This window comes from Oncorhynchus tshawytscha, linkage group LG05 (assembly GCF_018296145.1).
Source record: "Oncorhynchus tshawytscha isolate Ot180627B linkage group LG05, Otsh_v2.0, whole genome shotgun sequence".
Taxonomy (NCBI): Eukaryota; Metazoa; Chordata; class Actinopteri; order Salmoniformes; family Salmonidae; genus Oncorhynchus; species Oncorhynchus tshawytscha.
The window spans coordinates 68,970,426-68,995,675 of record NC_056433.1 but is presented as its reverse complement, the minus strand read 5'-3'; the positions used below and the strand labels follow the sequence as shown (position 1 = coordinate 68,995,675).

The window sequence follows — 25,250 nt, the reverse complement described above, 5'->3', positions numbered from 1 at the left end:
GAGCCAGAGACAGAGAGCCAGAGACAGAGACAGAGAGACAGAGACAGAGACAGAGAGCCAGAGACAGCGCGGGCGAGAGAGCGTGCAAGAGAGAGAGCGAGACAGAGAGCGAGACAGAGAGCAAGACAGAGAGAGCGAGAGCGAGCCAGAGAGAGCGAGCGAGAGCGAGCAAGCGAGACAGAGAGAGTGCGAGCGAGACAGAGAGGGCGAGCGAGAGCGAGACAGAGAGAGAGAGCGCGAGAGAGGGAGACAGAGCGAGCTATCGATAGAGAGAGAGCGAGACCGAGATAGCGAGCGAGACAGAGATAGCGAGCGAGACAGAGAGAGCGAGCGAGACAGAGAGAGCGAGCGAAACAGAGAGAGCGAGCGAGACAGAGAGAGCGAGCGAGACAGAGAGAGCGAGTGAGACAGAGAGAGCGAGACAGAGAGTGCAAGAGAGAGAGAGCGCGAGAGAGAGAGTGCGAGAGCGAGCGAGACAGAGAGAGCGAGCAAGACAGAGCGAGCGAGATAGAGAGATCGAGACAGAGAGAGTGAGATCGAGCGAGACAGAGAGAGCGAGCGAGATAGAGAGAGCGAGCGAGACAGAGAGCGAGATAGAGAGAGCGAGCGAGCGAGACAGAGAGCGAGCGAGACAGAGAGCGAGCGAGACAGAGAGCGAGAGAGACAGAGAGCGAGCGAGCAAGACAGAGAGAGCGAGCAAGACAGAGCGAGCGAGATAGAGAGATCGAGACAGAGAGAGTGAGATCGAGCGAGACAGAGAGAGCGAGCGAGATAGAGAGAGCGAGCGAGACAGAGAGCGAGATAGAGAGAGCGAGCGAGCGAGACAGAGAGCGAGCGAGACAGAGAGCGAGCGAGACAGAGAGCGAGAGAGACAGAGAGCGAGCGAGCAAGACAGAGAGAGCGAGATAGACAGAGAGAGCGAGCGAGCGAAACAGAGAGCGAGCGAGACAGAGAGAGCGAGACAGAGAGAGCGAGAGAGAGAGAGCGCGAGAGAGAGAGCGCGAGAGCGAGCGAGACAGAGAGAGCGCAAGACAGAGAGAGCGAGCGAGAAAGAGCGAGCGAGCGAGACAGAGAGAGCGAGAGCGAGACAGAGAGAGCGAGCGAGACAGAGCGAGACAGAGAGAGCGAGTGAGACAGAGAGAGTGAGCGAGCGAGACAGAGAGAGAGAGCGAGCGAGAGACAGAGAGAGAGAGCGAGCGAGACAGAGAGAGCGAGACAGAGAGAGCGAGCGAGAATGAGCAAACGAGACAGAGAGAGCGAGCGAGAATGAGCAAGTGAGACAGAGAGAGCGAGCGAGACAGAGAGAGCGCGAGACAGAGAGAGCGCGAGAGCGAGCAAGACAGAGAGAGCGCGAGAGCGCAAGAAAGAGAGAGCGCGAGAGCGCAAGAAAGAGAGAGCGAGCGAGACAGAGCGAGCGAGACAGAGAGAGCGAGACAGAAAGAGCAAGACAGAGAGAGCGAGACAGAGAGAGCGAGAGCGAGACAGAGAGAGTGAGCGAGACAGAGAGAGCGAGACAGAGAGAGCGAGAGCGAGACAGAGAGAGCGAGTGAGACAGAAAGAGAGAGCGAGCGAGACAGAGCGAGCGAGACAGAGCGAGCGAGACAGAGCGAGCGAGACAGAGAGAGCGAGACAGAGAGCGAGCGAGCGAGACAGAGAGAGCGAGCGAGCGAGACAGAGAGAGCGTGCGAGACAGAGAAAGCGAGCGAGACAGAGAGAGCGAGTGAGACAGAGAGAGCGAGCGAGAATGAGCAAACGAGACAGAGAGAGCGAGCGAGAATGAGCAAGCAAGACAGAGAGAGCGAGCGAGAATGAGCAAACGAGACAGAGAGAGCGAGCGAGAATGAGCAAGCGAGACAGAGAGCGAGCGAGAAGGAGCAAGCGAGACAGAGAGACCGAGCGAGAATGAGCAAGCGAGACAGAGAGACCGAGCGAGAATGAGCAAGTGAGACAGAGAGACCGAGCGAGAATGAGCAAGTGAGACAGAGAGACCGAGCGAGAATGAGCAAGTGAGACAGAGAGACCGAGCGAGAATGAGCAAGTGAGACAGAGAGACCGAGCGAGAATGAGCAAGTGAGACAGAGAGAGCGAGCGAGAATGAGCAAACGAGACAGAGAGAGCGAGCGAGAATGAGCAAGTGAGACAGAGAGAGCGAGCGAGACAGAGAGAGCGCGAGACAGAGAGAGCGCGAGAGCGAGCAAGACAGAGAGAGCGCGAGAGCGCAAGAAAGAGAGAGCGCGAGAGCGCAAGAAAGAGAGAGCGAGCGAGACAGAGCGAGCGAGACAGAGAGAGCGAGACAGAAAGAGCGAGACAGAGAGAGCGAGAGCGAGACAGAGAGAGCGAGACAGAGAGCGAGACAGAGAGAGTGAGCGAGACAGAGAGAGCGAGAGCGAGTGAGACAGAAAGAGAGAGCGAGCAAGACAGAGGGAGCGAGACAGAGAGAGCGAGACAGAGAGCGAGCGAGCGAGCGAGACAGAGAGAGCGAGCGAGACAGAGAGAGCGAGAGCGTGCGAGACAGAGAAAGCGAGCGAGACAGAGAGAGTGAGTGAGACAGAGAGAGCGAGCGAGAATGAGCAAACGAGACAGAGAGAGCGAGCGAGAATGAGCAAGCAAGACAGAGAGAGCGAGAATGAGCAAGCGAGACAGAGAGAGCGAGCGAGAATGAGCAAGTGAGACAGAGAGAGCGAGCGAGACAGAGAGAGCGCGAGACAGAGAGAGCGCGAGAGCGAGCAAGACAGAGAGAACGCGAGAGCGCAAGAAAGAGAGAGCGCGAGAGCGCAAGAAAGAGAGAGCGAGCGAGACAGAGCGAGACAGAGAGAGCGAGCGAAAGCGAGCGAGACAGAGAGAGCGAGCGAGACAGAGAGAGCGAGTGAGACAGAGAGAGCGAGCAAGAGAGAAAGAGCGAGAGCGAGCGAGACAGAGAGAGCGAGCGAAAGCGAGCGAGACAGAGCGAGCGAGACAGAGCGAGCGAGACAGAGCGAGCGAGACAGAGCGAGCGAGACAGAGAGAGCGAGACAGAGAGCGAGCGAGCGAGACAGAGAGAGCGAGCGAGCGAGACAGAGAGAGCGAGAGCGTGCGAGACAGAGAAAGCGAGCGAGACAGAGAGAGCGAGTGAGACAGAGAGAGCGAGCGAGAATGAGCAAACGAGACAGAGAGAGCGAGCGAGAATGAGCAAGCAAGACAGAGAGAGCGAGCGAGAATGAGCAAGCGAGACAGAGAGAGCGAGCGAGAATGAGCAAGTGAGACAGAGAAAGCGAGCGAGACAGAGAGAGCGAGCGAGACAGAGAGAGCGAGTGAGACAGAGAGAGCGAGCGAGAATGAGCAAACGAGACAGAGAGAGCGAGAATGAGCAAGCGAGACAGAGAGAGCGAGAATGAGCAAGCGAGACAGAGAGAGCGAGCGAGCGAGAATGAGCAAACGAGACAGAGAGAGCGAGCGAGAATGAGCAAGCGAGACAGAGAGAGCGAGCGAGAATGAGCAAGCGAGACAGAGAGACCGAGCGAGAATGAGCAAGTGAGACAGAGAGACCGAGCGAGAATGAGCAAGTGAGACAGAGAGAGCGAGCGAGAATGAGCAAGCGAGACAGAGAGAGCGAGCGAGAAGGAGCAAGCGAGACAGAGAGACCGAGCGAGAATGAGCAAGCGAGACAGAGAGACCGAGCGAGAATGAGCAAGTGAGACAGAGAGACCGAGCGAGAATGAGCAAGTGAGACAGAGAGACCGAGCGAGAATGAGCAAGTGAGACAGAGAGACCGAGCGAGAATGAGCAAGTGAGACAGAGAGACCGAGCGAGAATGAGCAAACGAGACAGAGAGAGCGAGCGAGAATGAGCAAGTGAGACAGAGAGACCGAGCGAGAATGAGCAAGTGAGACAGAGAGACCGAGCGAGAATGAGCAAGTGAGACAGAGAGACCGAGCGAGAATGAGCAAGTGAGACAGAGAGACCGAGCGAGAATGAGCAAGTGAGACAGAGAGACCGAGCGAGAATGAGCAAACGAGACAGAGAGAGCGAGCGAGAATGAGCAAGTGAGACAGAGAGACCGAGCGAGAATGAGCAAGTGAGACAGAGAGACCGAGCGAGAATGAGCAAGTGAGACAGAGAGACCGAGCGAGAATGAGCAAGCGAGACAGAGAGAGCAAGCGAGAATGAGCAAGCGAGACAGAGAGAGCGAGCGAGAATGAGCAAGTGAGACAGAGAGAGCGAGCGAGACAGAGAGAGCGCGAGACAGAGAGAGCGCGAGAGCGAGCAAGACAGAGAGAACGCGAGAGCGCAAGAAAGAGAGAGCGCGAGAGCGCAAGAAAGAGAGAGCGAGCGAGACAGAGCGAGACAGAGAGAGCGAGAGCGAGACAGAGAGAGCGAGACAGAGAGCGAGACAGAGAGAGTGAGCGAGACAGAGAGAGCGAGAGCGAGTGAGACAGAAAGAGAGAGCGAGCAAGACAGAGGGAGCGAGACAGAGAGAGCGAGACAGAGAGCGAGCGAGCGAGACAGAGAGAGCGAGCGAGACAGAGAGAGCGAGAGCGTGCGAGACAGAGAAAGCGAGCGAGACAGAGAGAGCGAGTGAGAAAGAGAGAGCGAGCAAGAGAGAAAGAGCGAGAGCGAGCGAGACAGAGAAAGCGAGCAAGAGCGAGCGAAACAGAGAGAGCGAAAGCGAGCGAGACAGAGAGAGCGAGCGAGACAGAGAGAGCGAGTGAGACAGAGAGAGCGAGCAAGAGAGAAAGAGCGAGAGCGAGCGAGACAGAGAAAGCGAGCGAGACAGAGAAAGCGAGCGAGACAGAGAGAGCGAGCGAGACAGAGAGAGCGAGACAAAGAGAGAGCGAGACAGAAAGAGAGAGCGAGACAGAAAGAGAGAGCGAGACAGAAAGAGAGAGCGAGACAGAGACAGAGAGCGAGAGCGAGCGAGACAGAGAGAGCGAGACAGAGAGAGCGAGCGAGCGAGAATGAGCAAACGAGACAGAGAGAGCGAGCGAGAATGAGCAAGCGAGACAGAGAGAGCGAGCGAGCGAGAATGAGCAAACGAGACAGAGAGAGCGAGAATGAGCAAGCGAGACAGAGAGAGCGAGCGAGAATGAGCAAGTGAGACAGAGAGAGCGCGAGACAGAGAGAGCGCGAGACAGAGAGAGCGAGCGAGACAGAGAGAGCGAGTGAGACAGAGAGAGCGAGACAGAGAGAGCGCGAGAGAGAGAGTGCGAGAGCGAGCGAGACAGAGAGAGCGAGCAAGACAGAGCGAGCGAGATAGAGAGATCGAGACAGAGAGTGAGATCGAGCGAGACAGAGAGAGCGAGCGAGATAGAGAGAGCGAGCGAGACAGAGAGCGAGCGAGACAGAGAGCGAGCGAGACAGAGAGCGAGAGAGACAGAGAGCGAGCGAGCAAGACAGAGAGAGCGAGATACAGAGAGAGCGAGCGAGCGAAACAGAGAGCGAGCGAGACAGAGAGAGCGAGACAGAGAGAGCGAGAGAGAGAGAGAGCGCGAGAGAGAGAGCGCGAGAGCGAGCGAGACAGAGAGAGCGCAAGACAGAGAGAGCGAGCGAGAAAGAGCGAGCGAGACAGAGAGAGCGAGACAGAGAGAGCGAGCGAGACAGAGCGAGACAGAGAGAGTGAGTGAGACAGAGAGAGTGAGCGAGCGAGACAGAGAGAGAGAGCGAGCGAGAGACAGAGAGAGAGAGCGAGCGAGACAGAGAGAGCGAGACAGAGAGAGCGAGCGAGAATGAGCAAACGAGACAGAGAGAGCGAGCGAGAATGAGCAAGCGAGACAAAGAGAGCGAGCGAGAAGGAGCAAGCGAGACAGAGAGAGCGAGCGAGAATGAGCAAGTGAGACAGAGAGAGCGAGCAAGACAGAGAGAGCGCGAGACAGAGAGAGCGCAAGAGCGAGCAAGACAGAGAGAGCGCGAGAGCGCAAGAAAGAGAGAGCGCGAGAGCGCAAGAAAGAGAGAGCGAGCGAGACAGAGCGAGCGAGACAGAGAGAGCGAGACAGAAAGAGCGAGACAGAGAGAGCGAGAGCGAGACAGAGAGAGCGAGACAGGGAGAGCGAGAGCGAGACAGAGAGAGTGAGCGAGACAGAGAGAGCGAGACAGAGAGAGCGAGAGCGAGACAGAGAGAGCGAGCGAGACAGAAAGAGAGAGCGAGCGAGACAGAGCGAGACAGAGCGAGCGAGACAGAGCGAGCGAGACAGAGCGAGCGAGACAGAGCGAGCGAGACAGAGAGCGAGCGAGCGAGACAGAGAGAGCGAGCGAGACAGAGAGAGCGAGAGCGTGCGAGACAGAGAAAGCGAGCGAGACAGAGAGAGCGAGTGAGACAGAGAGAGCGAGCGAGAATGAGCAAACGAGACAGAGAGAGCGAGCGAGAATGAGCAAGCAAGACAGAGAGAGCAAGCGAGAATGAGCAAGCGAGACAGAGAGAGCGAGCGAGAATGAGCAAGTGAGACAGAGAGAGCGAGCGAGACAGAGAGAGCGCGAGACAGAGAGAGCGCGAGAGCGAGCAAGACAGAGAGAGCGCGAGAGCGCAAGAAAGAGAGAGCGCGAGAGCGCAAGAAAGAGAGAGCGAGCGAGACAGAGCGAGCGAGACAGAGAGAGCGAGACAGAAAGAGCGAGACAGAGAGAGCGAGAGCGAGACAGAGAGAGCGAGACAGAGAGCGAGACAGAGAGAGTGAGCGAGACAGAGAGAGCGAGAGCGAGACAGAGAGAGCGAGTGAGACAGAAAGAGAGAGCGAGCAAGACAGAGCGAGCGAGACAGAGAGAGCGAGACAGAGAGTGAGCGAGCGAGACAGAGAGAGCGAGCGAGACAGAGAGAGCGAGAGCGTGCGAGACAGAGAAAGCGAGCGAGACAGAGAGAGCGAGTGAGACAGAGAGAGCGAGCAAGAGTGAAAGAGCGAGAGCGAGCGAGACAGAGAAAGCGAGCAAGAGCGAGCGAAACAGAGAGAGCGAGCGAAAGCGAGCGAGACAGAGAGAGCGAGCGAGACAGAGAGAGCGAGTGAGACAGAGAGAGCGAGCAAGAGAGAAAGAGCGAGAGCGAGCGAGACAGAGAGAGCGAGCGAAAGCGAGCGAGACAGAGAAAGCGAGCGAGACAGAGAGAGCGAGCGAGACAGAGAGAGCGAGACAAAGAGAGAGCGAGACAGAAAGAGAGAGCGAGACAGAAAGAGAGAGCGAGACAGAAAGAGAGAGCGAGACAGAGACAGAGAGCGAGAGCGAGCGAGACAGAGAGAGCGAGCGAGAATGAGCAAGCGAGACAGAGAGAGCGAGCGAGAATGAGCAAGCGAGACAGAGAGAGCGAGCGAGAATGAGCAAGTGAGACAGAGAGAGCGCGAGACAGAGAGAGCGCGAGACAGAGAGAGCGCGAGAGCGCAAGAAAGAGAGAGCGAGCGAGACAGAGCGAGCGAGACAGAGAGCGAGCGAGCGAGACAGAGAGAGCGAGCGAGACAGAGAGAGCGAGCGAGACAGAGAAAGCGAGCAAGAGCGAGTGAGACAGAGAGAGCGAGTGAGAGGGAGCGAGACAGAGAGAGCGAGCGAGACAGAGTGAGCGAGACAGAGAGAGCGAGCGAGACAGAGAGAGCGAGCGAGACAGAGAGAGCGAGCGAGACAGAGAGAGCGCGAGACAGAGAGAGCGAGCGAGACAGAGAGAGCGAGCGAGACAGAGAGAGCGAGACAGACAGAGAGAGCGAGACAGACAGAGAGCGCGAGACAGACAGAGAGAGCGAGACAGACAGAGAGAGCGAGACAGAGAGAGCGAGACGGAGCGAGGGAGACAGAGAGAGCGAGACAGAGAGAGCGAGACAGAGAGAGAGAGCGAGCGAGACAGAAAGAGAGAGCGTGCGAGACAGAAAGAGAGAGCGTGCGAGACAGAAAGAGAGAGCGAGCGAGACAGAGCGAGCGAGACAGAGAGCGAGACAGAGAGCGAGTGAGACAGAGAGCGAGCGAGACAGAGAGAGCGAGCGAGACAGAGGGAGCGAGAGCGAGCGAGACAGAGTGAGCAATAGAGAGAGAGCGACAGAGAGAGAGCGAGACAGAGAGCGCAAGCGAGACAGAGCGAGCGAGACAGAGAGAGCGAGCGAGACAGAGAGCGAGCGAGCGAGACAGAAAGAGAGAGCGAGCGAGCGAGACAGAAAGAGAGAGCGAGCGAGACAGAGAGAGCGAGACAGAGAGCGAGCGAGACAGAGAGCGAGCGAGACAGAGAGCGAGCGAGACAGAGAGCGAGCGAGACAGAGGGAGCGAGAGCGATCCAGTGAGAGCGAGACAGAGAGAGCGAGACAGAGAGACAGAAAAAGCTAGACAGAGCGACGAGACAGAGCGAGCGAGATAGAGCGAGCGAGCGAGACAGAATGAGCAATAGAGAGAGAGAGCTAGAGAGAGAGCGAGAGCAAGAGAGAGAGAGAGAGCGACAGAGAGAGAGCGAGACAGAGAGCGCGAGCGAGACAAAGCGAGCGAGACAGAGAGAGCGAGCAAGACAGAGAGAGCGAGCGAGACAGAGAGAGCGAGCGAGACAGAAAGAGCGAGACAGAGAGAGCGAGCGAGACAGAGAGAGCGAGACAAAGAGAGCACGAGACAGAGAAAGCGAGCGAGACAGAGAGAGCGAGCGAGACAGAGAGAGCGAACGAGACAGAGAGAGCGAGCGAGACAGAGAGAGCGAGACAGAGAAAGCGAGCGAGACAGAGAGAGCGAGCGAGACAGAGTGAGCAATAGAGAGAAAGCAAGCTAGAGAGAGAGCGAGAGAGAGAGAGAGCGAGACAGAGAGAGAGCGAGACAGAGAGAGCGAGAGAGCGAGAGAGCGAGAGAGCAAAAGAGAGAGAGAGCGAGACAGAGAGAGAGACAGAGAGAGAGCGAGACAGAGGGAGAGCGAGACAGAGAGCGAGCGAGAGAGTGCGAGAGAGAGTGAGCGAGACAGAGAGAGCGAGCGAGACAGAGCGAGCGAGACAGAGAGAGCAAGAGCGAGACAGTGAGAGCGAGACAGAGAGTGCAAGACAGAGAGAGCGAGACAGAGACAGAGAGAGCGAGACAGCGAGACAGAGAGCGAGACAGCGAGACAGAGAGAGCGAGACAGAGAGCGAGACAGAGAGAGCGAGACAGAGGGAGCGAGACAGAGTGAGCAACAGAGAGAGAGAGAGAGAGCGAGAGAGAGAGAGCAAGAGAGAGAGAGAAAGAGAGAGAGCAAGAGAGAGAGCAAGAGAGAGCGTGAGAGCGAGCGAGGAGAGAGAGCGCGAGAGAGAGCGAATGAGACAGAGAGAGCGAGCGAGACAGAGAGAGCGAGCGAGACAGAGAGAGCGAGCGAGACAGAGAGAGCGAGCGAGACAGACAGAGAGAGCGAGACAAATAGAGCGCGAGACAGAGAAAGCGAGCGAGACAGAGAGAGCGAGCGAGACAGAGAGAGCGAGCGAGACATAGAGAGCGAGCAAGACAGAAAGAGCGAGAGTGAGCGAGACAGAGAAAGCGAGCAAGAGCGAGCGAGACAGAGAGAGCGAGTGAGAGCGAGCGAGACAGAGAGAGCGAGCGAGACAGAGAGAGCGAGCGAGACAGAGAGAGCGAGCGAGACAGAGAGAACGAGCGAGACAGAGAGAGCGAGACAGAGAGAGCGAGACAGACAGAGAGAGCGAGACAGACAGAGAGAGCGAGCGAGACAGAGAGAACGAGCGAGACAGAGAGAGCGAGACAGACAGAGAGAGCGAGACAGACAGAGAGAGCAAGACAGAGAGAGCGCGAGACGGAGAGAGCGAGACAGAGAGAGCGAGACAGACAGACAGAGCGAGCGAGACAGAGAGAGCGAGACAGAGAGAGCGAGACAGAGAGAGCGAGACAGAGAGAGCGCGAGACAGAGAGAGCGAGACAGAGAGAGCGCGAGACAGAGAGAGTGTGAGACCGGGAGAGCGCGAGACAGAGAGAGCGAGACAGAGAGAGCGAGACAGAGAGCGAGACAGAGAGAGCGCGAGACGGAGCGAGCGAGACAGAGCGAGCGAGACAGAGAGAGCGAGACAGACAGAGAGAGCGAGACAGAGAGAGAGAGCGAGACAGAGAGAGAGAGCGAGACAGAGAGAGAGAGCGAGACAGAGAGAGAGAGCGAGACAGAGAGAGCGCGAGACAGAGCGAGGTAAAGGGCAGTCTAATGATGAGCGTCTACCACACCGTTTCCACCTCCACCACCTCAAGTCTTTTACCCATCAGGGCAGATGATTGGGAGTAGACAAGGAGAGGACAGATTTTAAAGCAATTGAAATAGTGCCCATGTCACCCTGGGGAAGTAGAGGGCCTCATTGTCAAAATCCTGAAGTATCCCTTTAAATGCGTATTTTTTACTTCCAGTAGTGTTGACAGAGGATACCTCAGTGGTGTCTAGGGTTGCAAAGGGTTGGAAATATCCATTGGGAAGTTAAGTCCGGGAATTTTGGAAATTTTGCAAAATTCATCAAAAACAGTGAACCTTTTTTTGTGGGATACACATAAGGCAATTCTAGGTCTTGTGGCATATTTTAGTTAAAGTATCCCCAATTCAATGGAATTGCAACACTCTGCATGCACAGTGCACTCTTCCATCACATGTTCAGATGATTCTCAAGATCTGGCACACTAATGAGATGCTACTGAGCACACACTACTACACTGTCTGAGCTAAGGACTACATGCTTTCTGGTAAGTTTTGATTACAATACTGGGTGGGGTGAATATATTTTATATGACATACATTATTTTTTTGTTAACTAGTAAATAGTAGCCTACAGCAAAGTGTGTTTAAATAATTTCTAACTTGTTAACAATTTCTGCTAATTAGTTTTTGCTACCATGTGGGTTTTAGCTTGCTTGAGCCTGCTAACTGAGTCTTAATTCACCTGTTTCCATACATATTTAATTTTAAAACATTTATCTTACTAAGGAGTTGTTAAATCTAACTGCTTAACTATTTATCTGTACATGGAATTGTATTTGTTGTTTTTTTAACTTGTGTTTTTCTAATCTTTAAAGGAAAATGCCACGGGCACTATCTGATGTGAGGAGACATTTCACTGCAGCTAATGTAGAAGGAAAAGCTGTGTACATTTGCAAATACTGTGCCAAATCATACGTGAAGAATGCAACAAAGATGCATAATCATCTGGTCAAGGGCATAAAGTTCCTTCAGTGCTCACAACAAGCAACCTCTGATGAAAGTCCCTCTACTTCTATTCGAGGTGAAAATTATGAATCAGACACCTTATCGATAGCAACAGCTCATGGTCTTCCTGGAATCAGAAGTTTTTTTGACTCAATGGAGGAACGTAGTCAGAGAAATGCTGATGAATGTCTTGCTTGAGCTGTGTATGCAACTGGTTCACCTCTGATGCTCACAGGCAACGTGTATTGGAAGAGATTTATGAATGTTCTTCATCCAGCATACATGCCTCCAACCAGACATGATTTATCAACTCATTTGCTGGATGCAGAGTTCAACAGAGTTCAAGTGAAGGTCAAGCAAATCATTGAGAAAACAGACTGTATTGCAATCATCTCTGATGGGTGGTTGAATGTTAGTGGGCAAGGAATAATTAACTACATCATCTCCTTCCCTTTAACCAGTATTCTACAAGAGCACAGACACAAAGGACAACAGACACACCGTTCTCTACATTTCAGATGAGCTGAAGGCAGTCATCAATGACCTTGGATCACACCCATTGGCTGTGCTGCTCATGCATTGAATCTGCTCCTCAAGGACATCATGGCACTGAAAACAATGGATACACTCTACAAGAGAGCCAAGGAAATGGTTTGGTATGTGAAGGGTCATCAAGTTATAGCAGCAATCTACCTCACCTAGCAAAGTGAGAAGAATAAGAGCACCACATTGAAGCTGCCCAGCAACACCCATTGGGGTGGTGTTGTCATAATGTTTGACAGTCTCCTGGAGGGGAAGGAGTATCTCCAAGAAATGGCCATATCACAGTCTGCTGATATGGACAGCCCTATCAAGAGGATCTTCCTGGATGATGTATTTTGGGAGAGAGTGGTAAGCAGCCTGAAACTCCTGAAACCTATAGCAGTAGCCATTGCACAGATTGAGGGAGACAATGCCATCCTGTCTGATGTTCAGACTCTGCTTGCAGATGTAAGAGAAGAAATCTGCACTGACCTGCCCACTTCACTGTTTCCACTGTTGCTACAAGCAGAGAAAACTGCAGTTCTGAAATACATCAAAAAGTGTGAAGACTTCTGCCTGAAGCCCATACACTCCGCAGCGTACACGTTGAACCCAGAGTATGCTGGCAAGCTGGCAAGAGCATCCTGTCTGGTACAGAGATCAACAAGGCCTATGGTGTCATCACTACCGTGTCTCGCCACCTTGGCCTGGATGAGGGTAAGGTTCTTGGCAGTCTGGCGAAGTACACTTCCAAGCAAGGGCTTTGGGATGGAGATGCAATATGGCAGTCGTGCCAACATATCTCATCAGCCACCTGGTGGAAAGGACTTTGTGGATCTGAGGCTATTTCCCCTGTTGCCTCCATCATCCTCTAAATCAAACCAACATCAGCCGCCTCAGAGCACAACTGGTCCTTGTTTGGGAACACACACCAAAGCATGCAACAGGCTGACCAATACAAGTGTTGAAAAATTGGTGGCCATCCTGGCAAATTTGAGGCTTTTTGAGCCTGACAACGAGCCATCCTCAACAAGGTTGGAAAGTGACAGTGAAGATGAGGCCTCAGAGTCTGATGTCCAAGAGGTGGACATTGAGGAGGTCCAGGGAGAAGACATGGAAGCCTGAGAGGAAGACAACCAAAGCTTTAGTTTCTAGACTAACATTTTACAGATGTATGTTGAAAACTTTTTGAGGAGATTCGATGGATTATTGGGGATCATTCAATATTCCCATTCTTTTGTTGTTCAGTGAAATCATCCCATATGAAGAGTCAACTCATTTACTTAAAGTTCACTTAGTAAGTCAATTGTTTTTTAAAATTTCTATTGAAAGGATTTAATCATTTTCAATTATGTCTAATTATGATAAGGTAAAAGGTTCATGTTTCTGTCTCCATATGATATGGTAGATATATCCAATGCAAAAAACATCTACATTTAAATGGTATTAATATTCATTTGCATATATTTCCTTTAATTCCCATATAGTCCCACGGAAAGTTTACACCTCTGAATATTCCCCAAAATGTGCAAACCTAGTGGTGTCTCTCTCTCTATGATATATTCATGCAAATCAATGCTCAGTGAGGTGTTTGAGCCTTAGAAACAAACATTGAATTGAAAACAAACATTGAATTGAAACACATACACACACTTATAGAAAACTTAAACCCTCTGTAAACAAAGGAAGTTGAGCTGTATGAACAGTTGTCGGGGAGAAGAAAAAAAACTTGGGAATATTTTAATAAGTCACTTGTTGTTGAAGCCCAGAAAGACTTTCGGAGAGAAACAGCTGACATCAAAGATGAAGCCTGTGCAGAGTTAAATGGAGCAAGATCAACAGTGCCATCTAGAAGGGTGTTAGAGGTACTGCAGCACAGCGTACAGAATGTTCACACTATTTGACACCCACAATGAATCAGCGATTTTATCTGTTACTCTTCAGTTAGCCATGAGGACAGTAGTGTGGGCACAATTATCTCAGAGTGGGAATGCACTGAGAGGTGACACAGAGGTGTACAGAGGTTTCTTAGTCCTAACTTCCGTTGTTAACTGCAGGCTCAGCCCATCTCTCATTATGCTACCTCTGCTCACAATCCATACACTGCAGAATTCTGTCCCAATGCTCCCCATGAGCCCCTCTCTTCCCCTTGCTCTCCAAATCCCTGTCTTACCAGCACTTCCCACTCCATACACCAGCAACAGGATGTGTTTGTCCACCTGTCCCACTGGACGGACACCTTCCAGAGATGACCGGGAGCCCTGCAGATGGATGGAGTAAAACATACACGCACGCACAGAAAGACACACATGCAGACACACACACACGTCAGACCACTGCAGATATTTGACATTACAACCCAAAATCATCTCTAACCCAAGGGCATGTTCCCACTGTTCTGGGAACAGCAAATAAATCATGGCCGCCTCGCTTCGCGTTCCTAGGAAACTATGCAGTTTTTTTTTTTAACGTGTTATTTCTTACACTAGTACCCCAGGTCATCTTAGGTTTCATTACATACAGCCGAGAAGAACTACTGAATATAAGATCAGCGTCAACTCACCATCAGTACGACCAAGAATATGTTTTTCGCGATGCGGATCCTGTTTTCTGCCTTACAAACAGGACAGCGGAGTGGATTACATGCAGCGACCCAAAAAAACGACTCAGAAAAAGAGGGAAGCGAAGCGGTCTTCTGGTCAGACTCCGGAGACGGGCACACCGTGCAACACTCCCTAGCATTCTTCTTGCCAATGTCCAGTCTCTTGACAACAAGGTTGATGAAATCCGAGCAAGGGTAGCATTCCAGAGGGACATCAGAGACTGTAACGTTCTCTGCTTCACGGAAACATGGCTCACTGGAGAGACGCTATCCAAAGCGGTGCAGCCAGCGGGTTTCTCCACGCAACGCGCCGACAGAAACAAACATCTTTCTGGTAAGAAGACGGGCGGGGGCGTATGCCTTATGGCCAACGTGACATGGTGTGATGAAAGAAACATACAGGAACTCAAATCCTTCTGTTCACCTGATTTAGAATTCCTCACAATCAAATGTAGACTGCATTATCTACCAAGAGAATTCTCTTCGATTATAATCACAGCCGTATATATCCCCCCCCAAGCAGACACATCGATGGCTCTGAACGAACTTTATTTAACTCTCTGCAAACTGGAAACGATTTATCCGGAGGCTGCATTCATTGTAGCTGGGGATTTTAACAAGGCTAATCTGAAAACAAGACTCCCTAAATTTTATCAGCATATCGATTGCGCAACCAGGGGTGGAAAGACCCTGGATCATTGTTACTCTAACTTCCGCGACGCATATAAGGCCCTGCCCCGCCCCCCTTTCGGAAAAGCTGACCACAACTCCATTTTGTTGATCCCTGCCTACAGACAGAAACTAAAACAAGAGGCTCCCACGCTGAGGTCTGTCCAACGCTGGTCTGACCAAGCTGACTCCACACTCCAAGACTGCTTCCATCACGTGGACTGGGAGATGTTTCGTACTGCGTCAGACAACAACATTGACGAATATGCTGATTCGGTGTGCGAGTTCATTAGAACGTGCGTTGAAGATGCCGTTCCCATAGCAACGATTAAAACATTCCCTAACCAGAAACCGTGGATTGATGGCAGCATTCGTGTGAAACTGAAGGCGCGAACCACTGCTTTTAATCAGGGCAAGGTGTCTGGTAACATGACTGAATACAAACAGTGCAACTATTCCCTCCGCAAGGCTATCAAACAAGCTAAGCGCCAGTACAGAGACAAAGTAGAATCTCAATTCAACGGCTCAGACACAAGAGGCATGTGGCAGGGTCTACAGTCAATCACGGACTACAGGAAGAAACCCAGCCCAGTCACGGACCAGGATGTCTTGCTCCCAGGCAGACTAAATAACTTTTTGCCCGCTTTGAGGACAATACAGTGCCACTGACACGGCCTGCAACGAAAACATGCGGTCTCTCCTTCACTGCAGCCGAAGTGAGTAAGACATTTAAACGTGTTAACCCTCGCAAGGCTGCAGGCCCAGACGGCATCCCCAGCAGCGCCCTCAGAGCATGCGCAGACCAGCTGGCCGGTGTGTTTACGGACATATTCAATCAATCCCTATACCAGTCTGCTGTTCCCACATGCTTCAAGAGGGCCACCATTGTTCCTGTTCCCAAGAAAGCTAAGGTAACTGAGCTAAACGACTACCGCCCCATAGCACTCACATCCGTCATCATGAAGTGCTTTGAGAGACTAGTCAAGGACCATATCACCTCCACCCTACCTGACACCCTAGACCCACTCCAATTTGCTTACCGCCCAAATAGGTCCACAGACGATGCAATCTCAACCACACTGCACACTGCCCTAACCCATCTGGACAAGAGGAATACCTATGTGAGAATGCTGTTCATCGACTACAGCTCGGCATTCAACACCATAGTACCCTCCAAGCTCGTCATCAAGCTAGAGACCCTGGGTCTCGACCCCGCCCTGTGCAACTGAGTACTGGACTTCCTGACGGGCCGCCCCCAGGTGGTGAGGGTAGGCAACAACATCTCCTCCCCGCTGATCCTCAACACTGGGGCCCCACAAGGGTGCGTTCTGAGCCATCTCCTGTACTCCCTGTTCACCCACGACTGCGTGGCCACGCACGCCTCCAACTCAATCATCAAGTTTGCGGACGACACAACAGTGGTAGGCTTGATTACCAACAATGACGAGACGGCCTACAGGGAGGAGGTGAGGGCCCTCGGAGTGTGGTGTCAGGAAAATAACCTCACACTCAACGTCAACAAAACTAAGGAGATGATTGTGGACTTCAGGAAACAGCAGAGGGAACACCCCCATCCACATCGATGGAACAGTAGTGGAGAGGGTAGCAAGTTTTAAGTTCCTCGGCATACACATCACAGACAAACTGAATTGGTCCACTCACACAGACAGCATCGTGAGGAAGGCGCAGCAGCGCCTCTTCAACCTCAGGAGGCTGAAGAAATTCGGCTTATCACCAAAAGCACTCACAAACTTCTACAGATGCACAATCGAGAGCATCCTGGCGGGCTGTATCACCGCCTGGTATGGCAACTGCACCGCCCTCAACTGTAAGGCTCTCCAGAGGGTAGTGAGGTCTGCACAACGCATCACCGGGGGCAAACTACCTGCCCTCCAGGACACCTACACCACCCGATGCTACAGGAAGGCCATAAAGATCATCAAGGACATCAACCACCCGAGCCACTGCCTGTTCACCCCGCTGTCATCCAGAAGGCGAGGTCAGTACAGGTGCATCAAAGCTGGGACCGAGAGACTGAAAAACAGCTTCTATCTCAAGGCCATCAGACTGTTAAACAGCCACCACTAACATTGAGTGGCTACTGCCAACACACTGTCAATGACACTGACTCTACTCCAGCCACTTTAATAATGGGAATTGATGGGAAATGATGTAAATATATCACTAGCCACTTTAAACAATGCTACCTTATATAATGTTACTTACCCTACATTATTCATCTCATATGCATACGTAGATACTGTACTCTATATCATCGACTGCATCCTTATGTAATACATGTATCACTAGCCACTTTAACTATGCCACTTGGTTTACATACTCATCTCATATGTATATACTGTACTCGATATCATCTACTGTATCTTGCCTATGCTGCTCTGTACCATCACTCATTCATATATCCTTATGTACATATTCTTTATCCCCTTACACTGTGTATAAGACAGTAGTTTTTTGGAATTGTTAGTTAGATTACTTGTTCGTTATTACTGCATTGTCGGAACTAGAAGCACAAGCATTTCGCTACACTCGCATTAACATCTGCTAACCATGTGTATGTGACAAATAAAATTTGATTTGATGATTTGATTTGATTTGTATTGGTGACACCACTTCAGAGCCCTAACGGTTTCTCAGTGCCACAGTTGCCTGCACTTCAATAGAGAAATCAACTATGAGCTTGCTACTGTACTATGGGATCCTCAGAGTATACAGCCCTAATGGTTCTTCAGGGCCACAGTTGCTTGTTGAGCAATAGAGAAGCCCTCTGTAAGTGTGCTACTGTACCGTGAACTCCTCAGAGAAGAGGGGCTCCTGGCTCCGGGCGAGACATGGGCTGTAGGCTGCCATCCAGGTCACAGTACTTCCCTGTTTGAGATGTCTCACAAAGTCTGGGAAGAACAGAGATCATGGGAATATGTTGCGGGTAAGGAAAGTTTAAAATGCATAATCAAGAAGTGGCATGCTCAACTCAATTCCTTCAACAAGTCTCTGGGTGTAGGGTTGGATGCAGCAGAGAGAAGTGCCTATGAAGAGGTGGGACTGTTCTACAATGAGGGGAGGCAGTGGCGTAAGAATAAGGGGGGCACCAGGGCTAACCTGAGGTAGAAGACTGATTTGGTAGTGCGCTCCTGATAGATAAACATGCTCTTCCTGTTGACCACACACAAGGTGTTGAGCACTGACCGCAGAGCCTGGATAGCTGGGATATGGAGAGAAGAGAGTCTTTCAACACAAATAAAGATACTGAGCAAACCATCTCAATTATACTGACACTGATTGTATTGAATTCATCATATTCAAATGTTAAGTCTTTTTTTAAAGCCCAAAGCAGCAATTTTTATGTTAATATCATATTAATTTCTGGGTAACAATTAAGATTTTTCTCAATTTTTTTTTTTTTTTTTAAATAAATACAAATATCTTCTTAGCAAAAGCAATTTCTCAAGCAAAAATGTTCCTAAGACTGTCTGGGAGTGGCCTGAGTTAGGGGCCTAATGGGAGGGATGTGTAACCAGAAAACTATCTGTTATTTGAAGAGAGGAGGGCAAACTCTCTTTGTTATTGGTCTATTCATTTATATTGCCTGGTGATGTCACCAGGCCGTTGAAAACCCCCACCCATGCAAACAAACTGACATTTCAGGAGGCCTTTTCAAATAGCTCTTACACTAAAAGGGCATTATCATCATTTTTACAATTTCACAGTATTATTCCAACTTTCATAGTGTGGAAATAAAAATAAAACACAGAAAAATCCTTTTTTGACTGCACTGCTCCTTTAAGTAAAGGAAGTCATTCATTTTCCTATTCATCGTCATCATTTGCACATAATTGTCATACGTTTGTTAATATTAACATATTTAAAGTACAATTCAGGATCAAGATGTTATTGTTAATGGTCATGAAGACATGAATTCCTACTCTGTCAGTGGTCTTTATTTCTCTGCATGCTCAAAAAACATTTTTGTTCTGTATTTTGCCAGTGGCACTGACTCACCCCTGAACACACCTACATTGGGTCCCACTTTGAGGCGAGGGTGGATGTGGATGACGGTGCTCCACACCACCTCACAGGCAAAGTGACCTGGGATGAACTGCATGGTGGCAGCAAGGTAGTCCCGCGGCTGGTAGTTCTCCTCAGCATTGTAATCTGTTAGGGGGTGAAGAAGATGGGAGAGAGAGGGGGTGGGTGGGTGAGTGAGACCGAGAGAGAGAGAGAGAGAGGGGGTGGGTGGGTGAGTGAGACCGAGAGAGAGAGAGAGAGAGAGAGAGAGAGAGAGACAGAAAAGAGAACATCATTTACAACCACAACTGCAGAGAGGAGAGAGGGGAGATGCATGTCAGTGTAACGCCAGCCAGGAAAAGAAACAACACAATCGCTATGGGAGCCTTTTCCCAGCCCCAGTAACATTATGTTATTGCACTGCAGTCACAAACAACAAGCCCTCTCTGATGCCTATCCCCTCTCCAGGATCCAATTAATTTACACACACTGGAGCAAAACAAACAGCAATACTAGGAAATTACAGTTGGTCATTCTGTCTTAACGGCTTCCATAAAAGATCAAGTTAATCTCATGAGCGTTCCCACTGGTTCCCTCTCCAAGCATACTTCACTGGCCTGTCACTGATGCTCTTCCCTGTAACCTTGCATACATTATTAGAGAGAGAGAGTGTGTGTTTCCTTCTACTTGGCCCTGTATTGATTGTGCTCCATCATCACTGGGACAGTTGGGAGCTCACAGGGCCAAGAAAGTGCAATGCATTATTAACTTGTGTACTTTACAACGACAAACTCAGTGCCATCAAGGGCGTACATATGATGTACATTAAGTTTATGGTGATTGCAAAAATGTATTGGAGAGCCCTTCTAAAGCAAGGATGGGCAAACATTTTGGGACGAGGATAAAATACTTCAGCAGAGGGCTGCACAGATTCTTTTTCGAAACAAATTGTTAGTTAAAAGCAATTTGCGAGACAGAAAAATACAGTTATTTGAAAATATACGGGAAGTGTCTGTCTGTAGCATGTGTATAAGTGTGTGCAGATGATAGTGATCGTGAGTGTTGACTGACTAACCATCAGAGTTGGCCAGTCTCTGTCTGTACAGGGACTCGTTCTTCCAGATATCCTCTTCACTCTCTGCCACCAGAAGAGAGTTACACATGTGGCTGTCATTGAGGTCCTGGAGTAGCAGACGCTGTGGAGAAACAGAGTAAAGAAGAAGAGAGACCAGACAGAGGAGAGATGAGAGACCAGACAGAGGAGAGATGAGAGACCAGACAGAGGAGAGATGAGAGACCAGACAGAGGAGAGATGAGAGACCAGACAGAGGAGAGATGAGAGACCAGACAGAGGAGAGATGAGAGACCAGACAGAGGAGAGATGAGAGACCAGACAGAGGAGAGATGAGAGACCAGACAGAGGAGAGATGAGAGACCAGACAGAGGAGAGATGAGAGACCAGACAGAGGAGAGATGAGAGACCAGACAGAGGAGAGATGAGAGACCAGACAGAGGAGAGATGAGAGACCAGACAGAGGAGAGATGAGAGAACAGACAGAGGAGAGATGAGAGAACAGACAGAGGAGAGATGAGAGAACAGACAGAGGAGAGATGAGAGACCAGACAGAGGAGAGATGAGAGACCAGACAGAGGAGAGATGAGAGAACAGACAGAGGAGAGATGAGAGAACAGACAGAGGAGAGATGAGAGAACAGACAGAGGAAAGATGAGAGACCAGACAGAGGAGAGATGAGAGACCAGACAGAGGAGAGATGAGAGAACAGACAGAGGAAAGACCAGACAGAGGAGAGATGAGAGAACAGACAGAGGAGAGATGAGAGAACAGACAGAGGAGAGATGAGAGAACAGACAGAGGAGAGATGAGAGACCAGACAGAGGAGAGATGAGAGACCAGACAGAGGAGAGATGAGAGACCAGACAGAGGAGAGATGAGAGACCAGACAGAGGGAGTTTGTTCCTGTTCCAATATCCACACTAGCATACTACTTAGAATGTAATTGCTTTGTTATAAGTGGTATGCTACTGTGGATATTTGAACGTAGCCTTAGAGGTTGAACAGAACCAACTAGACAGAGAGAGGGGTGTTTTTACCCTTGTAGGCTGGCCAGAATCAGGGTGACTAAATCAATGGAGGCCAGAGGAGAAAATCTGAAAAATTGCTGTTCAAAAATCTGAAATATTGCATCGCATCAGCTTGGTGGATTCTCTGCAAGAATTAAGGCTACATGGCTAGCTGAGTGGCTCACTTTCCCGTTAAACTCGTCATCCTTCTTCTCGAATCCACAGGAAATAAAACAATATAGGAGGTAAGATGGATATCGATTTGAGACATGAAATTTTGTATTTTCATATTTTTTTTATACACTTTTCATATGAAGTTGAAAGATTTCTCACAAAACAAACGTATCTCTGTGAAATGTCAACGGAGCACTGAGCATATACCCAGCTTTTTATTTTCAAATCAGTTTTATTTAATTCAGCTTGTGTCACGCTAATTTAGCTTTTTGCGACCCACAGAATAACTTTGAAGAAGAAGACCACAAGATGTAAAATCCTCAAAAGGTTTTACGAGAAACCTGCACCGCTATGTCAACTGAGTTCGGGGCTTATTATCGGATGCATTAGGTTATGAAATCCGATAATGATATGTTAGAGAAAGACCCCACTGAACAATTCAGAACATGAAGAATCATATTTGTCTTGGTAAAATGTATTTGATAACATAAGGAAGTAAAATCTCATCACCAAACGCATTTTCAACCAATCACCAGAATGGGTGAACACTATATACAGTTGAAGTCTGAAGTTTACATACACTTTAGCCAAATACATTTAAACTCAGTTTCACAATTCCTGACAATAAATCGCAGTAAAAATTCCCTGTCTTAGGTCAGTTAGGATCACCACTTTATTTTAAGAATGTGAAATGTCAGAATAATAGTAGAGAGAATTATTTATTTCAGCTTTTATTTCTTTCATCACATTCCCAGTGGGTCAGAAGTTTACATACACTCAATAAGTATTTGGTAGCATTGCCTTTAAATTGTTAAAACTTGGGTCAAACATTTTGGGTAGACTTCCACGAGCTTTCCACAATAAGTTGGGTGAATTTTGGCCCACTCCTCCTGACAGAGCTGGTGTAACTGAGTCAGGTTTATAGGCCTCCTTGCTCACACACGCTTTTTCAGTTCTGCCCACAAATTTTCTATAAGATTGAGGTCAGGGCTTTGTGATGGCCACTCCAATATCTTGACTTTGTTGTCCTTAAGCCATAACTTTGGAAGTATGCTTGGGGTCATTGTCCATTTGGAAGACCCATTTGCGACCAAGCTTTAACGTCCTGACTGATGTCTTGAGATGTTGCTTCAATATATCCACATAATTGTCCTGCCTCATGATGACATCTATTTTGTGAAGGGCACCAGTCCCTCCAGCAGCAAAGCATCTCCACAACATGATGCTGCCACCCCCGTGCTTCACGGTTGGGATGGTGTTCTTTGGCTTGCAAACATCCCCCTTTTCCTCTAAACATAACAATGGTCATTATGGCCAAACAGTTCTATTTTTGTTTCATCAGACCAGAGGACATTTCTCCAAAAAGTACCATCTTTGTCCCCATGTGCAGATGAAAACCGTAGTCTGGCTTTTTTATGGTGGTTTTGGAGCAGTGGCTTCTTCCTTGCTGAGTGGCCTTTCAGGTTATGTCGATATCGGACTCGTTTTACTGTGGATATAGATGCTTTTGTACCTGTTTCCTCCAGCATCTTCACAAGGTCATTTGCTGTTGTTCTGGGATTGATTTGCACTTTTTGCACCAAAATACGTTAATCTCTAGGAGACAGAACGTGTCTCCTTCCTGAGCGGAATGACGGCTGCGTGGTCCCATGGTGTTTATACTTGCGTACTATTGTTTGTACAGATGAACGTGGTACCTTCAGGCATTTGGAAATTGCTCCCAAGGATCAACCAGACTTGTGGAGGTCTACAATTGTTTTTCTGAGGTCTTGGCTGATTTCTTTTGATTTTCCCATTATGTCAAGCAGAGAGGCACTGAGTTTGAAGGAAGGCCTTGAAATACATCCACAGGTACACCTCCAATTGACTCAAATGATGTCAATTACCCTATCAGAAGATTCTAAAGCCATGACATCCTTTTCTGGAATTTTCCAAGCTGTTTAAAAGGCACAGTCAATTTAGTAAACTTCTGACCCACTGGAATTGTGATACAGTGAATTATAAGTGAAATAATCTGTCTGTAAACAATTGTTGGAAAAATTACTTGTGTCGTGCACAAGTAGATGTCCTAACCGACTTGCCAAAACTATAGTTTGTTAACAATACATTTGTGCAATGGTTGAAAAACGAGTTTTAATGACTCCAACCTAAGTGTATGTAAACTTCCGACTTCAACTGTATAAGCATTGAAGTGTCAGAAATGTCTTAATGGGAGAGTGTAATCTACCTATTTCGAACAATTGAAAATGTCTATTAAAGGCCAAACAAACAGAGGATCACAATCACACAAAGGAGTATAACCTACCTGATTGACTATACGGAAGATCTCCCCAATCTTCCTCACCACCATCTGATGCAACTGTAAGTACTCTGGCACGTCCTCCTCCTCCCCTACTCCGTCCTCCTTCCCTTCGTTGAAGCTCCTGCAAACAATATTCCATGACAAATTTATCTCTTACAGGTCTCTTTTGAGATGTTTATCTCGATGAGAATAACCTGTATAAATAAATAATGGAATCATTATGTAATAATTGTGTCATGTAAAAAGGCACACTGAACATTCTAAATGGCTGAAGGTGAGCAGCAGATATGAGCTGCATCCTCCCGAAGCCCCTGCCCTCTCTCACCTGGAGTGGGAGAACTCCTCTGCTTTGTCCTGGTGGATCTTAACGATGAGCCAGAAGTCAGGCACCAGAGTCACTGCTGCCACCATCATAACCTAAAAATATACGGCTAAAAATGTTTTATTAGCTTTCATTAACAGCATCATCATCATCATTATCGTCACCACCGTCGTTATCATCATTGTGATAAACATCATGATCATCATTATAATCATCATTATCCGTCATTATCCTCGTTATGAGCAACACTATCATACTCACTATATGATCACTATAATGTCCATCTCTTACCCAGTATGTCAGAGTGCAGGCTGCCTTGACTGGAGACCACACTCTGTCCTCTGCTGGGCCTCAGCTTGCCACTACCTGAGGAGGAGACAAGTTTTACAGTTTTACACCACATTCACCTGAGCTAGCAGAGATTAATCTACAGAAGCCCACTATCTTAGACTGTCAGAGACATGACTAAGACCCGCTGGGATTTCTCCTTCTCCCTCCGCCTCTACACTGGCAGGCCCTAGGAGTCTCCCCACCTCAATGTTGGAACATGTACTCTAGAGAGAAGAGTGTGTTTGTGGGGGGGGTCATCTCATGTAATATTCTGTCTGTCAGCTCTGAGCGGAGTGCTGCTGCCTGTTGATTTGGGAATGGAGAGGGAGAGGGAGAAACGCGGTAAAGCTGCCAGCTCAGTCAACAGACTTAAGAGACTTGTGCTGCTAGTACTGCCGAAGATTCACTCACTCACACTCTCCTCATCGGTGTGTCACTATCTGTCACACAGCCAGCCTCGCAAGAGACAATCCACACAGACACACGCATACAGTGCCTTTGGAAAGTATTCAGACCCCATGACTTTTTCCACATTTTGTTACATTACAGCCTTATTCTAAAATGGATTAAATAGTTTATTTCTTCTCGTCAATCTACACACAATACCCCATAATGACAAAGCAAAATAATTTTGGGGGGAAATGTTTGCTCATTTATTTAAAAAATAAATGGAAATATCACATTTACTTAAGTGTTCAGACCCTTTACTCAGTACTTGGTTGAAGCACCTTTGGCAGCGATTACAGCCTCAAGTCTTCTTGGGTATGATGCTACAAGCTGTCAACACCTGTATTTGGAGAGTTTATCCCATTCTTCTCTGCAGATCAAAATCAAATCAAATCAAATGTATTTATATAGCCCTACGTACATCAGCTGATATCTCAAAGTGCTGTACAGAAACCCAGCCTAAAACCCCAAACAGCAAGCAATGCAGGTGTAGAAGCACGGTGGCTAGGAAAAACTCCCTAGAAAGGCCAAAACCTAGGAAGAAACCTAGAGAGGAACCAGGCTATGTGGGGTGGCCAGTCCTCTTCTGGCTGTGTCGGGTGGAGATTATAACAGAACATGGCCAAGATGTTCAAATGTTATAAATGAACAGCAGGGTCAAATAATAATAATCACAGGCAGAACAGTTGAAACTGGAGCAGCAGCA

General features: G+C 49.2%; 1 protein-coding gene across 1 annotated transcript in view; it reads right to left on the bottom strand.

Moving 5' to 3' along the window:
* The window catches only part of LOC112251609 (KICSTOR complex protein SZT2-like), a 44,924-nt gene extending 20,761 nt beyond the window's left edge, over positions 1–24,163 (bottom strand). The window contains exons 1-8 of the mRNA XM_042322291.1: positions 24,059–24,163; positions 23,771–23,862; positions 23,449–23,566; positions 19,963–20,083; positions 18,882–19,034; positions 17,982–18,084; positions 17,670–17,773; positions 13,764–13,851 (exon numbers count right to left, since the gene is read on the bottom strand). Coding sequence (XP_042178225.1) covers positions 17,680–17,773; positions 17,982–18,084; positions 18,882–19,034; positions 19,963–20,083; positions 23,449–23,566; positions 23,771–23,859 — 678 coding nt within the window. The 5' untranslated portion in view covers positions 23,860–23,862; positions 24,059–24,163 and the 3' untranslated portion in view covers positions 13,764–13,851; positions 17,670–17,679. The remainder of the gene's footprint in view (positions 1–13,763; positions 13,852–17,669; positions 17,774–17,981; positions 18,085–18,881; positions 19,035–19,962; positions 20,084–23,448; positions 23,567–23,770; positions 23,863–24,058) is intronic.
* Positions 24,164–25,250: the final 1,087 nt, after the last annotated feature.